The 16684-nt window shown below is 38.6% G+C and overlaps 1 protein-coding gene across 1 annotated transcript in view; it reads left to right on the top strand.

The window, feature by feature from the left end:
- The first annotated feature begins 449 nt into the window (after window positions 1-449).
- Window positions 450-16684, top strand: part of cped1 (cadherin-like and PC-esterase domain containing 1) — a 216443-nt gene continuing 200208 nt past the window's right edge. The window contains exon 1 of the mRNA XM_060839791.1: window positions 450-1633. Within this exon, the coding sequence (XP_060695774.1) occupies window positions 1385-1633 (249 nt within the window). The 5' untranslated portion in view covers window positions 450-1384. The remainder of the gene's footprint in view (window positions 1634-16684) is intronic.

The raw sequence follows: 16684 nt of genomic DNA, 5'->3' as shown, positions 1-16684 counted from the left end.
TTCGGGCATAAGCCTAAAGAAGGGCTTATGCCCGAAACGTCGAATCTCCTGTTCCTTGGATGCTGCCTGATCTGCTGCGCTTTTCCAGCAACACATTTTCAGCTCTGATCATTTGGACCCAAACACGGAGTACCAGCGACGAGAACATATGAGTCAAATTCTTCAACGTGGATCAATGTTGCATCCAGACTATCTGTATCTTCTGTATATTCTATGTTAAAGGGACAAAGATCTGCCTATTTTTTTATATATTTAAATATAATATACATTATAGAAGGTTCACACAGAGTTGAGGCATTGAAAACTGTTTTCTTGAGCAACATGCCGATGGGTACGAGTGCGTTTAAATAAATGGAATCCACATTCTTTTTTTAAAAAAAAGTTGTCACTTTAAATATTAAAAAAATACCGAAGATGTTCCCGCCTACCCATTTAAGAGAGCAAGGCGTCATCCTGAACAGTTTGTTTTTCGGGAGCTTAACGGAAACCACTCTCTAGAAAGTTTTTTTAAAAAACAATGATGCTGGGGAGGGAAGAGGAGAGTGGATATCCCAGAGACAAGCGCAAACGACAAAAAAACAAAGGTTCCTCGTTTAGTTTGTTTTAATTACAATCCTGTTCCAGTTTAGGAAGTCGTCAATGTCTGGCACAGTCTACTTTGGGAGAAGTTGTGTTTGTTACTGCTGGAGGGTCGGCAGTTCCAACTGGATTTAATCATTGAGTTTCGGAATTGCTTCCTGAAGGCAAGACGCACCTCTTGTGGAGCCGGCTCCATGACGCAGTGAGAGCCGATTAATGTTTAACTGAGAACAGGAAAGGAGCTCTGTGACAGAAAACTTGGGCAACCCAGCGACTCCTGCATTGCGCTGGTTAGCGCAGGGATATACTGAACTGAGGACTTTGGTGTATTTTTTTTAAATCTCCGGATCGAGTCCGGAAAACCCGCCAAACTTTTGTTGTCCCCCCCCCACTCCACCCCAAATCCTGGCGTAAATTGGAAAGAAAGTCCGCTGCGGTTGAGAGTCTGGTGTGCCCTGGATCCTTGGCTGGTTGGCCAGGTCGCTTTGCTGTGGCTGACAATGTGAAGGTTCCCGCTGAAGGATGGACCTTAAAGCCTTGCCCCCTTGGATGTACCTCACGCCGCTCGCCAAGTGATGCAGCCGCTGCTGTGGGGATGCTGAGCTGACCCGTTACATTCCTGCTTCAGGACCATTCTGGAGGGAGCGCTGGGCGGGTCACCTCTCCACAAGAGGCTGGGCACAGAGCTCTGGCTAAGGTAGCAGTCTCCCCCCTGGGTGGGGGAACTGAGCCCTGACTTTCTCCAGCAAGTTCCCTGCCATGGAGGAGTGAGTGAGGGAGGGAGGGCGGAGGGGCTGCTGTGGACATGGGTCCCCGCCAGGCGCTGGCTGGCTGCGTCCGTGTGTGCTGGCCCCCTCGGCCGCTGCTGCTGGCCGTGGCGATAGCCGTGTGTTTGGTTTACCCATCTCTGACAGTGTTCCGCCTGCGAGCGGGCAGCCTGCTGCTCAAACCACCCTCCCGGACTCAACCAGCACAAGCCACTGCGGACAGCAAGCAGTCGGGAGAGAAGCCCAGCTGCCTACCTGCACTGGATGTACCGCTGAAACTCAGAGAGGTGGGAAACTGTTACACTCACTCAATTCCTCTTTCTATCTCTGTGTCTGTCTGTGTCTCTCTGTTGTGTGTGTGTGTGTGGGGGGGGGGGGGGGGGGGGGGAATTAAAAACAGATTCGTGGCGGCTGTAGACGTTCCAAATCGTGTTTCCTGGTTTCATCCGTATTTGGGACTTTAAAAGAGGCTGAACAAATAATAATGGAACCGAGTGTTTCCTCTTGTAAAACTAGAGTGGAAGTTTTCCAGTGTAAAAACTTCCAGCCCTTTGGCAGATTGCTATGTCCGGTTGGAGTCGGACCTCCAGTGAGGAGCTGATGAAAGCTGGATCACATCAAACTTATGGGGTTAGGAGTTGAGAGGGATAGGGTTTAACTTATTTTTAGTCGTGGACATCATGAAATGCTTCCAACCAGCGGATGTTCTAAGGCCCGGTTCAGAAGTTCAAGTCTTTGTGGCGGACCGGGGGTGGGGAATGTGCATCTGTTAGTGATCTGATTTTAAACTGCAATCCTGTTACCCGAGTCTGCTTCCGACGGGTCGTTTGCAACAACCTCGCGTTGCTTTTTTTAAATAAAAATCCACGCAACATTCACGAGTCTCCAAGAATAGACCCGTAATGCCTTAGATGTTGATGCTCATGATACACGAGGCTGATACCTTCCTGATAACGCTCACAGGTATTCTAATGCTGTCATCATTTCGTAACTCGGCGAAACTTCTTACCTTCTGTTAATAACGTTTGTTCCATTAAAAACACACACTTTCTAAAAAAAAGCCAAACTCTCCCTCCCCCGCCCAACCAATACTACTCTGTTATTCCTTAAGTGGGATGTCCTTCAATTTAGATCTTTTTTTAAAAAGTTATAATTTATACAAGGTTTAAATTAGGACGTTCATATTCAAGTAAATAGCCGTTCACAGCCAAATTATTTAAGTTGTTGACTGTTAAAGAATTATCTAATTTTGTTCACCTTAATTTTGTGTGCTCACAGCTGTATAATGTGTAATTTCACACCACTCAACTTAAGAATTTCCAAATAAATTTGACAATTAGTGTTAAATTAGAGACAAATATCGGATATTGGTCTATAATCAATAGCTGAACAGAAAACCGCTGGGAAAACTCAATAGGTCTGGCAGCACCAATGGAGAAAAAGCAGAGTTAGTGACCCTTCTTCAGAACTTGAAGCTAAGATTATCTTGGTTCAGCACACAAGGATCACAGATATAGCATATTCTGTCTTCTCATATTGTGGACTAGGGTTGAATATATTGGAGAAGGTCCAAAGGGCAAAATGTAACTTAATATAAAACAAAGAATTGGGGATCTGAATAAAAACTAAAAGGTGGCTAGAGAGAGAAAAAAGTTAACATTTAAAGTCCAGTGACCCTTGATCATAAATGAAAGCAGCTGGGAAAGGGTGGTAATAATGTTGATTATGAGAGTGGAGGAGGTAGTGTGGTGGAAGAAGTGAGTGGAATAAATTGAGACAGTGCCTCAAGAGAAAGAGAAATAAAAGAGAAACAAACAAAGGGATGATAAGCTGGGAAAGAGATTGATGCAGAATGGGTGCTAACAAGAAGTGTGAATAGCTGAAAATAGGTTGGCTGTGCAGGGACCAACCCATACAAAACAGGTCCAAGGGGTGTGGGGATGGTAATGAATGTGGAGGATGATGTTCACATTCTCAAGTTGTTAAACTCAGTGTTGAGTCCTGAAGGCTGTAAGGTACCTAGGCAGAAGATGAGGTGTTATTTCTCCAGCTTGCATAAGCTTTGCTGAAACATTGCAGCAGGTCTGAGGCAGAAGTGTTGCCATGGGAACATGATGGTGTGTTGAAGAGGCAAGCAACTGGAATCTCACTCAGTGTAGAGGAGATCATATTGTCAGCACTGAGTATGGTTGACATCTGGGGAGATGAAGCACAAACCAGGTGACTGCTTTGCAAAACACTTCTGCTCCATGCATTAAAATGAACCCAAGTTTCCAGTTGCCTGCATCTTCAACATGTCATCAAGTTCCTGTCCTAACACTTCTGTCTTGGGACTACTGCAGTGCTCCAGTAAAGCTCAAATGCTAGTTGGAGGAACACCACCTCATCTTATGCCTAATTATCTGACAGCATTCAGGACTCAACATTGAATTTAACCATTTCAGAATGTGAATACCTTCTTCCATGTTCAATACCTAACCCACATTGCCAGCACAGCTAACCCATTTTCAACTATTCACACTTCTCATTTGTATCCATTCAGCATCTATCTTTCTTCTGACTTACTGTCAGCAACCCCTTTGTTTGCTTCATCACTTTTTGACTCTCTCTCTTGGGCACCATCATGATCTAGGAGAAAGTGAGGACTGCAGGTGCTAGAGAGCAGAGTTAAAAAGTATGGTGCTGGCAAAGCACAATTGGTCAGGCAGTATCCGAGGAGCAGAAGAATCGATATTTTGAGCATTGAAACGTCAATTCTCTTGCTCCTCGGATGCTGCCTGATTGGCTGTGCTTTTCCAAGACCACTTTTCAACCATCATGATCTAATTGACTTCACTCCTTACCTCATGCCCCATCATCAACAAAAATACCGCTATTTCAGTGATTCACTTCTGAAGAAGAATCACTGGACTCAAAATGTTAACTCTGTTTTTCTCTCTATAGATGCTGCTTGATCTGGTGAGTTTCTCTAGCACTTCCTGTTTTGGCTGCAGTATTTAAGCTAATGTCTCAACATGTGTTCTTTTTGGAAAGGCAGAGAATACTAGATAAGCAATAGTCCTAAATTTGATTCAAATTAACATGTATTTATGCAATATGTGTAGCCATTAAGACAAATAGTTACTTGATATATTTGGAACGTTGGGAATGCTGGTGTAATTGATGAAGACTTAGCAACATTTCGGGCGCTCAGGTTCAAGAATTGTACTGTGAACTTCAAGCACTCAATGTTATCTCACTACTTAAGTGGACATCAAACAAGAACTTGGACACACACCAATTACCCTGCATTTGTAAGTAAAGAAAGCATTCAAGAGCAAACATTCAATTCAATTGGTCTTTTGTAAGATATAAGAAATGGCCATTATGGATCTTGTACAAGCAATGTAGAATGATATTGGTCTGAAGGAGGCTATTTGGCCCACTGTACTTCTTCGTGAGAGTTGTGTAATTATTCTCATTATGCTGCTCTTTCCCGGTAAATCCACCGATTTTCAATTTTCAAGGATGCATTCAATTGTCTTTTGAAAGTTGCTATTAAATATACTTCTGTTGCAACTTCAAGGTATTCCAGTTCTTTATAACTAATATGTTAAAAACAATCTTCTTTTTCTTGATTGTTCACTTGTCAATTATCTTAAATCCTGAGTCTTTTTAACTTGTTGTGCCACCTTCAAATACTTCCACATGTAATTTCCCAGATCTTCCTGTTCCAACAGCAGAAGGATGGAGCAGCAGCTAGAGGAAACACAAAGGGCCACACAAGGCTAGATTTCTAGATGGGGTTTGTCAAGCCTTAGGGAATAAGTGAAAGGATCATGAGGGTTCACAATGTCATGTGTTTTCAGCTTGATTAGATTTCTGGATTTGTTGACTTACTAATGTCTTGTTTATGTCAAAATAGTTTTCTATGATAGTATTGTTTTATTTGATAGCTGACACAATCCTTTGGAAATAAGTACAAGAGTGTCTCTGGAATGTGTTAATATTGACATAGTCCCTCTGATTATGTTTGAAAGGAGACCCCACACTGAAATGTTAGTAAAATATTTACATTAATGATAAATGGAAGAGTGTACTTTCAGTATTACTGCACACTTTATTGATTACTCTCAACTGTGTAGCCACGTGACAAGTAGGGGAAACACATTGTATTTTACCACAGATAGGTGTGATTTGTAAAAAACAAAAGGGATTTTCATTATCAAAGATTTTAAAAAGAAAATTAATGCATTGTGATTATTAAATATTCAAAACTAATCATGCACAGAAATGAAATTTAAATGAAATACATTTTTAAGCTAAAATAACTTTTATTATGTGGTGCATTTGTCTTACTATTCTGTTGTTTGTGTTGCTGCTGCACAAACATCAGCCTTCTAAAAGATGTCAAAACAATGAAAAAAAGATGATGAAGAGCAGTAACAAGGATGATTCGAGGAACTAAGCTATTTCGAAGAGAGTCAGAGAAGTGAGCAAGTTTTCATTACAGAACGTCTACTTTGAAGCAATGCCTAATATTCCCATTCCAAAAAGGCATAAATAATTTAAAATGGCACAATTACAAAATCAAAAGTCTTCATCTGAAATTGGAGATCAGTAGAAATTTTTGAACTAGTTAGGTTTGAAAATTTAGTTAAATATATATATTGAAAATTTCAAACTTTTTAGGTTTAGTGGCCTATGAGTTTGAGAAACATCTAAACTTTTTGCTATGCATACCAACTTTTTATTATTTCATGGGATGTGGCCATTTCTGACCATGCCTGCGCTCGTTGTCTAACCCTATTGGTCCTTGAGAACAGTTAAGAGTTATTAACGTAATTGTGGGTCCCCAATAACATGTAGATCAGTTCATGTCAGTCTTATCCCCTATAGGACATCAGTGAAACAGAGTTTTGTAAAAAAAAACTATTAGTGATCATTTAATCATAATATCTGAGGCTAGCTTTCAATTCCAGATTTTTAAAAAATTATTAGTTACGTTTATTCATTCAACTGGTCATAGATTGGTCAGGTACATCATTTGCTCTAATAAAATTTGCCTTTGATTCAATTGGAAATTTTACCGATCCTTTTGCGATAAGTTTTAAAACATAGATAAAATTAATACATTAATACATGCATACAATTATGCATGTATTTTGAAAGGAAAGAGCTTTAACCTGATTCTTTTCTCAATGGTGGTATTCATACATTTGATTCAGATGATTGTGAATTCAATCTCATTGAAGGAATATGAGCACATAATTCTATGCTGATACATATGTATAATACTGAGAAAATCATGCATTGTCAGAAGTTTTACCTTTCAGACAAGACACTAAACAAAGTCCTGAGACTTTTCCTATTAGATGGATGTAAAACATTGCAACTACACTATTTGAAGACAAAGATAAGGTAATCGCTCAACACATATCCTTTAAAAGGCAACCAAAATAGAAAGATTTGGATTATCACCATTCTGCTGCCACATAGTTAAACTCAGGCTTTCAGTTGACCTATCAGTGAAGATTCCTGATCTCGACTCCTCCAACAGTTGAATTCACCTAGGCTATGAGCCGGCAGGCAGCAGAAAAGCTGCTCAACCAGATTGAAGAATTCTCACAGATATAAATGTAGAAAGTGAAGACAGGAAGTATAAATTACATTTAAATCAATGTAGAGGCCTGCAACATATAAATAGGGCTAAGGAAAAGATATAAAAAGCAAAACACCAAACAAAATGTTTTGAAAACAAATTGCAGCATTAATTTTGTTCTGAGTGATTAAGACTCCATATTTGCAATATTCCATTTCAGAGACAAGAGAAGGTATTCAGCAATAATTTGATATGCCATTGAATTCATAGTCACTCATGATTGAACAAGGCTTAAGATTCATTGATCTTTAGTGCAATAATAGGCAATTGACTTAAGTTTGTAGCACTAAATTGATTTCTGTGAAGATTCCACATCAAAAACACAACTTATGTGCAAGCAGCCTACAATAACAATGATTTTTGTAATTCCATGTTAAACTATGTATGTGTGGATGCCAGGAGTTGTATAAGTTTCAGTCAGTAATAATAGTGAGCTGTGATAGCCTCCCTGATATTACTGCAGCAAAATCTAGTCCATTATTTTGTCATTATTTCTTGTGTGGGAGCTTTCTGAATGCAAATTGGCTGCCGTGTTTCTTAACATTACATCAGTCATGACATTTCATCAACTGTAAATCTCTTTAGAACATTTGAAATTGCAGAAGATTCTATCTAATCGCAAGCTCTTTAATATGCTGAATGACATTTCTTTACTCCATTCTTTCTCGTATTTCTACTTTCCTTATGTATGACCTGGTAAATGAACAAACTACTTTGCACTTGCTTCAGTCTCCAGCAAACGTCAGTGGTAACCACGGCAGCTGGTTCCGTGTAAATGCCACTGGTCTCTCTGTGGCATCACATCATAAGCAAATCATATTAGCACTATGTAACTAACACAAAATAACCTCATTATAATACTTGATAGCTTACTTGTCACTATAACAACAATCTGTGCATACTTTGCTTATCAGTATACAATTATGCACTACAAATACTGAAAGTTGCCAGAGAAAAACACACACAAAAAATATATCAAGCATTAAGTATCTCTATAGTGCAACATGAAGGGGACTGGGTAGTGGGAGGTGAAATAACGAGGTGCCAGTAAATCTATAAGAATGAGGAAATGGGAAGATTAAATGATTGGGGAAGGGAATGCTGAGAACCACATTTAGCTACAATCTCTACCTTAAATATGTTAGATTAAAAGTAGACGTTCAGAAATCAATAGGGTTGCTAACTACAGTTAAACAGAGAAAAGTAGTCAAATACAGACTTTGAAATTAAAGACCTGACATACCTTGTCTTGGCAACAACTGGAGGAGAAGTTAGGATAAAACAAAAGATGAGAAATGTAGACTGAAGGAAAATTGAAGAAAGTCAGACAAGAAACAAGGCAATGCCAATAGTTCTATGAAAGTATTGGTAAAAACAAGTCATGGCTCAGTGGTTAATGTTGCTGCCTCACAACACCAGTGTCCCAGGTTCGATTCCAGCCTTGGTTGACTGTCTGTGTGGAGTTTGCACATTCTCCCCATGGCTGTGTGGGCTTCCTCCAGGTGTTCCAGTTTCCTCCCACAGTCCAAAGATGTGCAGGTCAGGTGAATTGGCCATGCTAAGTTTTCCCATAGTGTTAGGTACATTAGTCAGGGGGGGGGTGGGTTGCTCTCCGGGGAGTCAATGTGGACTTGTTGGGCTGAAAGCCCTGTTTCCACACTGTAGGGATTCTAATCTACTGTAGATGTATCCTGGAGCTGTGGGTGACTACTTAGCCCAAAGTACAATGTCATTTTGTCCTGGGTGAGTCCACATTGTTGGAGAAGGAATCGTAGTATGGATAGAGGACTGAATAACTAATTGAAGGCAGTGTTGGGATAAAATGGACATTTTCAGCTTGGCATCCTATAATTGGAAGATTGCTGCAGGGATAAGTGTTGGGGCCCCAATTATTTACGATGTAAATCTTAATAACTTGGATGATGGAAGTTTGTGGATTACACAAAAAATAGTTGCAAAGCCAAGTAACCAAGACAAAACAGGAGTCCACAGGGGATATAGACAGATTAAGACATAAACATAATGGCCACAAGACAAGGTCAGAGGCTCGGAATACTGCAGTGAATAACTCACCTGACTCCCTAAAGCCTGTCCACTATTTATAAGGCACAAGTCAGATGGAATACGCCCCACTTGCCTGAATAGGTGCAGAATCAACAATACTCAAGAACCTTAACACCATCCAGGACAAAGCAGCCAGTTTTATTGTCATCATATTCACAAGCATCTATCTGCTCCATCACCCATACTCAGTAGCAGCAATGTGTATGATCTACAAGATATACTGCAGAAATTCACCAAAGATCATTAGACAGCATCTTCCAACCCACAATTACTTCCACCAAGGGCAGTAGATACATGGGAATACCACTACCTGCAAGATCTCCTCCAAGGCACTCATCATCTTGACTTGGAAACATATCGCCATTCCTTCACTGTTGCCGGGTCAAAATCCTAGAACTTCCTTCACAAGGGCATTATGGGTCAACATACAGTATGTGGACTGCAGCCGTTCAAGAGGTTCTTAAAGTCAGCTAGGGACAGACAGTAAAAGCTGGCCTACCAGTAATAGCATGTTCCACAAGTGAATAAAAAGAAGTGAGCAGTTGAAACTTGGCAAATGGAACAGAATGTAGAAACGTGATGTTTTGACAGTTTGACAGGAAGAATAGAAGAGCTGAATATTATTTAAATGGGAAAGACTGCAGAAAACTGTAGCATGGAGGGCTTTGGTGTTCCTTGTACTTGAATCACAAAATACTCGAATCAAGTTCAGAGGGTAATAGGGAAGGCAAATGCAGTGTTGACCTTCTTTTAAAATGCAAAAATAGGGAGTGTTTGCAGGAGCAATGCAAGACACGAGTCAGACACGAGTCAGGTGGAATACTGTGACCAGTTTTAGTTCCCTTATCTAAGCAAAGATATCCTGGCATTGGAGGAAGTTCAGAAAAGGTTCATTAGATTTATCCTGGGTATGGAAGGATTTTCTTATTAGGAAAGTTGAGTTGGTTTGGAGTTTACTAATTGCAGTTTAGAAGAATGAGAGGAGACATTATTGAAACATGCAAGATTGTTAGGGGACTTGACAGGAAGTCAAGAAGTGAAAAGGTTGTTTCCACTTATGGGAGAATTTCAGACCAGAAAACATAATCTCAGAGAAAGCAGTAGCCCATTTAAGAAATAAATGAGTAGTTTTTTTTCCTTTCAGAGAATCTGTGGAATTCTTTACTACAAAGAGCTGTTAGAAATTGAGTTGTTAATTATATTCAAGGCTGTGAGAGGTGTCTAATCATTAAAGGAATAAAGGATTCTGGGGACAAAACAAGAAATCTGAGAATTATCAGAACAACCGCGACCTCATTGAATGATAGAGCTGACTTGATGGGCTGATGGCCTATTTCTGCTTATGGTAACATGGTCTTAAAAACGAAAAGAATATAACTGAGAAAAACAATATGATTTAGAATCAAGGAAGTGGGTTTGGCCCTGTGTGGGTCAGGACAGAAGAGAAAAAGAGAAAAACAATGTGGAAAACTAAAGAACCACAACATGACTGAATTAGAGGAAATGAGGAACCATATGCTATACATTAATGATTGCAGTAGCTTGGGGGATTGACTAGTAATACATGTCATTCAAAGTTGCATGTGTATATAAAATGTTGTATTGGGATTTGTTGAATGGAGTGTTTATTCCTTAGTTGGAAACATCCACAACCCATTCCTGACATAACTTTCACTTGTAAAATAAATATTGTACTCAACAGCTTTTTCCATGTGGTGTTGTGTATGACATATCCTGACCAGAATATGAAGGATGCCAGTTTCAAGCAGATTAGACATCTAAATTGATGTCTGCAAAAAGACAGAAGAGATTGCAAAATTTATTCAATCTTTTTGATTCACAGTTTGAATTAATTTGGTCCAATTTAATATGCTAATGTCCAATATATTAATCAGGTTCAAAATTCCACACCAAATTGGGATTTTGTTGGATTTTTTATTTATCCTTAAAAATTGTATGCACCTCATTTTCAAAATGCTTTTTTTGTAGTGTTTCTATGTGTTATGGTTCAATAGTGGGTTCGATGGGATGTGACAAAATACTTTGAGTTAAATGACACGAATTAACAAGTTTATTTGTGACTATATATATTAAGCAAGGATATATATTAAGTGATAAATTAACTATAAGTTAATAATTAAATACACATTAAAAAGTAAATATGAATTAAGCATTAAATATGTAAATAAAGCAGCAAATATGTATTAAGCAGTAATCTACTTTAGATATATTAGAAATACCTGCAAACTATTGAGTGTTAAAACTATTTTAGACATGTTCAAGAATGAACCTCACTGCCTTCTGCCAGTGGGAGATCCCACTTTACCTCAGTTGGTCTGGAGAACTCAGGGTTCCTGGCACCATTTGTAATCTAGTCTAAGCTGAAGTCCCATGAATAGGAGAAAGTCCTCGATATGAATACTGTTCTGAATCCAAGATTTCATGTTGTGTCATCATTCCCTGTACATTTCCAAAATTCCATTATGCTGAAACAACATGTCCCTTTGGCCCAAGGTTACTGCTCTTCAAGACAGTTCCCATCGATAAGCTTGTATCACTTTTCAGTCAGGCTATTTTCGCATTGGGTCAATTTTCTACTACATGTCCATTTCATTTCAATTGCTCATTGTCTTGTCCAAGTTAACCCTTAACTATTAACACTTAATGGCCTGGTTTGAAGACTTTTTTTAAGCTTATCACTACACTATCTTAGCATTTTTTAATAAAGAAGTGGAGTTATAACTGTTGCTCAAAATAATTGAAATTCATTTGAACCTTAACTCGCGTAGAACAGGAAACTTTACAAGCTCTTTTAATTTACTAATGTTCGTATAATTACATGCAAAATGGATTTTAAAAAATTTCAAGGTCTAATTTTGAATTTGTATTCTTATAAGCAGTTTGTAATACCAATTTGAATACATTTTTTACTAGAACTTATCAAAGCTAGTAGATTCTTAATTATTAGGAAAATAGAAATGGCAAATATTTAAACCGATACCAGAACTCATAAAACAAGGAGCATTTTTGAAGAATGTTCCAATTCTTTCACACCAGCTTACCGAATGTGAGGTCATAGCAGTTAGGTCAGTAATTAGCAAAGGGCAGAGAATCCTGCAGCAGAGGAATAATAAGACCTGCAGTTGAAGGCACTCTGGTTGAGGCACATATTTGTGTCCTATCCCTGCAGAGTCCTGTTTCAGAACAGATTAAATTCGTATAATTGAAGTTTTACAAATTCAAACAATCATAGTTAATTAAACCTGTTACTTTCAATGTTTGATTCTGGCACATGCTAAGATTTTTCTCTAAACTATTACAGTTCACTTAATGTTGAGTGTTTATTCAGGTTATTCTTTTGTCACATTTAAAATGTGTGACAAAAATATTACCTGACACTGATTTGTACAATCAATAAAAGAACAATGTTTAATTGTAGCGAATATGTTCTCAAGTTAATTTGAAAGAATATGTATGTGTTTGGGCTTACATATGCTTCTGTAGATTTTGTAGGTGTTGGAAATCATGAAATAATTCTGTCATATTTGAAATTAGTTTACAGAAAGATTTTAAAAATTGGTGAAAAATGAGTTATATAATTATGTTTATTTCATTTATCAAATAAGATGTCATTGTAATTGATTTTTGGGCTATAGTTTCTCACCTCAAAAACTTTTTTAAGAAATGTAGGAGGAAGTTAGTCTCTTATTATTAGTTTTCACTGATCAGTTGAATCAATGAGTTGTTGTCATGTGTTATAACGATTAGATGAAACCAAACACCATATATAGGATAACTTTAAAAAAAAAACCAAATAAGCTGAAATAACGAAGTTAGCTTATGTAAGAACTTATATTAGTGATAGACATTTTGTGAGGCAGTCATATGATAGTTCTGTCAGGCTTGTTGCATGACAGTCATTTTAATTTCTGGGCATTGTTATATTTGACTGTGGTCCAAATGTGCTCATGTTACTAATATGCACTAACAATTAAATTATTTAAATGAAGAGCGACAAAGGTTTTCTAACAGAATGCAGGACAGTGGCGTAATATCTGCTTGTTTACGAATATGTATATCCAGATTCATTTCAGAGTTTTATCACTTCAGTGTCAGCAAATGTTAGGGGGCTCAAAGGGCAAACAAACAAGCATCTGAAATAGTTCATCACACTCAGTGCAATGGAAACTTTTGTTCTTGAGCCAGTCATGAATAGATCTTATGACACAGATTGAAACTGCCGTCTATGTTAACATATAAAAAGTGTCCATTTGAGACAAAACAAATATACGTCAGCTGTATTTGGGGTCATTTTCAATTTCAGCTCCAAGAAGTTAGGGTGAACAGCTTGTGGGAAAAAAAATATTATTCACAATACAATTATTCCTGTTGTGATGTTTTTCAAAACAAACGTTACATTTCAAATTGTTGTTTTAAGGTACAGAAATAGTAATTTAATAAAATTTAGTTTAACAAAATGTCACATGGCCCTTCACAGAAGATTTGTGAAGCAAAATTTGATAGCACTCTACACAAATTTGATCTTAGGTAGTTGATCAAAATCTTGAGCAAGGAAGTTTAAAGGAACTTCTTAAAAGAGTGAAAAAAGAAAGGCAGTGGAGCTTAGGGAATTCTAGCGTTCAGGATCTAAGCCACCAAATGTGGAGCAGTTATAATTGAGGGGTACCATGAGACCAGATTCAGAGAAACAAAGGTACCATAGAGTGAAATTGCATCAGCCAACTGAGATCTTCCCCACTGCCTGGAGAGATGATATCACTTCCTGTGGCTAAGTCCTGACATATGAAAAGGTCATAAGTAGACCTTACCAGGATTTAGGGTCTCAGTGTGGGAATCCCACACACTCCCATTCCCCAAACCCTGGGTGGAAATCCTGTCATAGTCCAGTCCTCCCCCCCCCCCCCCCCCACCCCAATTCCCTCTCCTCTCCTTTTGTTTGAGAGGCCTTGTGTGGTGAAACAGGGTTGAGAAAGAGGTCTTGCCTGACAAATCTGTTAGAATTATTTGAGGAGGCAACAAGCAAATTAGACAAAGAAGAGTCATGGTTGTGATCTATTTTGATTTTGAGAGTACTTTAACAAGGTTAACAGGCTCATAAATAAGATAAGACGACATGGTGTTAGGAGCAAGGTACTGCCATGGATAGAGGATTGGCTGACTGGCAGAAGGCAGATAGTGGGGATAAAGGGGTCTTTTTCAGGATGGCAGCCAGTGACTAGTGAGTTTAGCAGGGGTCAGTGTTGACACCTTGACTATTCATATTATGCATTAACAATTTGGCCAAAGGAACTGAAGGCAGTGTTGCTAAGTTTGCAGATGACACAAATATAGTGGAGGGACAGGTAATATTGAGGAGGTGGGTGGGGTTGGGGGTGACTGCAGAATGACTTGGATAGGCGGGAAAAGTGAGCAAAGAGGCGGAAAATGGAATTCAACAGAAATTTGAAGTGCAAATTTACTTAGTTCAGGATTCCCTTAAGGTTAATATGCAGATTCAGTTGGCAGTTCGGAAGGCATTCATTTCAAGAGTATGAGAATACAATAGCAGAGATGTACTAAGATCTGGTCAGACCACATGGAATATTCTGAGCAGTTTTGGACCCTGCACCGAAGGAAGGATATGCTGGTGTTGGAGGAGGTCCAGAGGAGCTTTACAAGAATGAGCCTGGGGATGAAGGGCTTGTCAAATGAGGAATGGTTGAGGATACTGTTCTAATCTTCTGACTGGCCCAGATAATATTAAACATTCAGCCTGTTGGTGTTTGGCAGTCTGCACTGTCCCCCAATGCTTAAAATATGGATGTAAGAGAGGTTTTCTTTTAGTTTGGAACATAATCTGCCTAATTCAACACCTTTTGAGGCATATGCAGAATTTTCAGCTGTTAGCTAACTTTAAGTTTAAGAGGCAGGTTCTGAACAATTCAACAGAAAGTACTTGAGATCATGAAACATCAGCATAATTTAAAATAATCCTTGAGCAGAGGGCACTGGAGTCAGGCATATAATATTTTGGCAGGCAAATTGTTTAAACAGAGCAATGTTTTCATAGTTCTACAACAAAAACTGTTTTTGTTCAGAAATTTAAGGAAAGGAAATTTGTTATAAAACTTTCTTCATTCTGTCTAGCACTTGATACTCAGAGACATTAGCAGTGTCTTCTGAAATCCATTGCAAATAAGTACACAGCTTCTGCAAATCCTACTTTGAGCCAAATCTGTCATTTTGGTTACTGTTCTGGAACCTGAGATGCAATTGCATCTTTATATCCATTACATTTTTCTGCATATTAAAATGGTTGCATCAGAATGAATACAGTTCGGTTATTCTTTATCTACATGTCTGAAAACCGAAGCCCTTTTCAAAGTGGATTCAAACAGACCTGAATGAACCTGTAAACATGTTGAGATTAGGTCCTTTGGAATAAAAACTTCAAAGTGCAGCAATGAAACAAAGTTTTTTTTCCAAAGAGCCTAAATGGATCAATAATGATGATTGTATTTGAAATCCGTAAATATGCCTTATCCGAAAATCAGTTGTTCCTGGGTTTTCTTGGATAAAGGATTCCCAACTTGTACAAACATTTATACAGATGCATAAATTCTCATATATTTATGTCCAACAATATCTGTAGTCATACTTCCAAGTGATTGATTGCATCGAGCTTTTTCTGAGTGTTCAAATTTATCTGAAAGAGATGCAAGATAAAATAGCCATAAATCAGGTATGAGAATATAATCCACTCAATAATTTGTCAAATGTCGTGGGTTTTGTTCACTGTTATCAGAGGCCAGATCCCCTGCAAAATTAGGGGGGGAAGGGGCACGGTGGCTCAGTGGTTAGCACTGTTGTGTCACAGTGTCAGGGATCCGAGTTTGATTCCCACCTCGCGTGACTGTTAGTGTGGAGTTTGCGCATTCTCCCTGTGTCTACGTGGGTTTCCTCCCACGGTCCAAAGATGTGCAGGTTAGGTGAATTGGCCATGCTAAATTGCCCATAGTGTTTTGTGCATTAGTCAGAGGTAAATACAGGATGTGGGTGGGTTACTCTTCGGAGGGTCAGTGTGGAATTGTTAGGCCAAAGGGCTTGTTTCCATACTGTAGGGTATCTAGTCTAATCTAAATGCCTCTCTGCAGCTTGAATGAGACAATAAACATATTTGATTATTAATATCCATATGGACTGTTACATTCTCACAAGTTCCCATTTGTTGTTTCTTAAAGTCTCTGGAATTTTTCAAAAATAATGAATAATTTTTTTCGAGAAATTGAGGGAGTCGTGTGTTATTTGGATGACATATTTACTTCAATTCCAAATAGGCAGGCCCATGATGACAGGCTGAAGAAGGTTCTCCAATGTTTGGAGCTGAGGCAAAGGCAGTCAAATGTAAATCATTTCAAAATTATTTAAAGTATTTGGGTCACATGGGTTACTTCCTACTCAGGGTGAAATACAGCATGAAGAAGTATACCATACCTTCAGAATATTGCTAAGCTCAGGCTTTCTTAGGTCTAGTGATTATGGTATATTGGTACAAAACTTAGCAACATTACTGCATCCATTGAACTTTTGAGGAGGGGTGCTCCAAAGTTTTGGTCAAAGGCATGTGGCAATG

This window comes from Hemiscyllium ocellatum, chromosome 19 (assembly GCF_020745735.1).
Source record: "Hemiscyllium ocellatum isolate sHemOce1 chromosome 19, sHemOce1.pat.X.cur, whole genome shotgun sequence".
Taxonomy (NCBI): Eukaryota; Metazoa; Chordata; class Chondrichthyes; order Orectolobiformes; family Hemiscylliidae; genus Hemiscyllium; species Hemiscyllium ocellatum.
The sequence above is the reverse complement of the archived record's forward strand: the minus strand, read 5'-3'. Positions and strand labels throughout refer to the sequence as shown.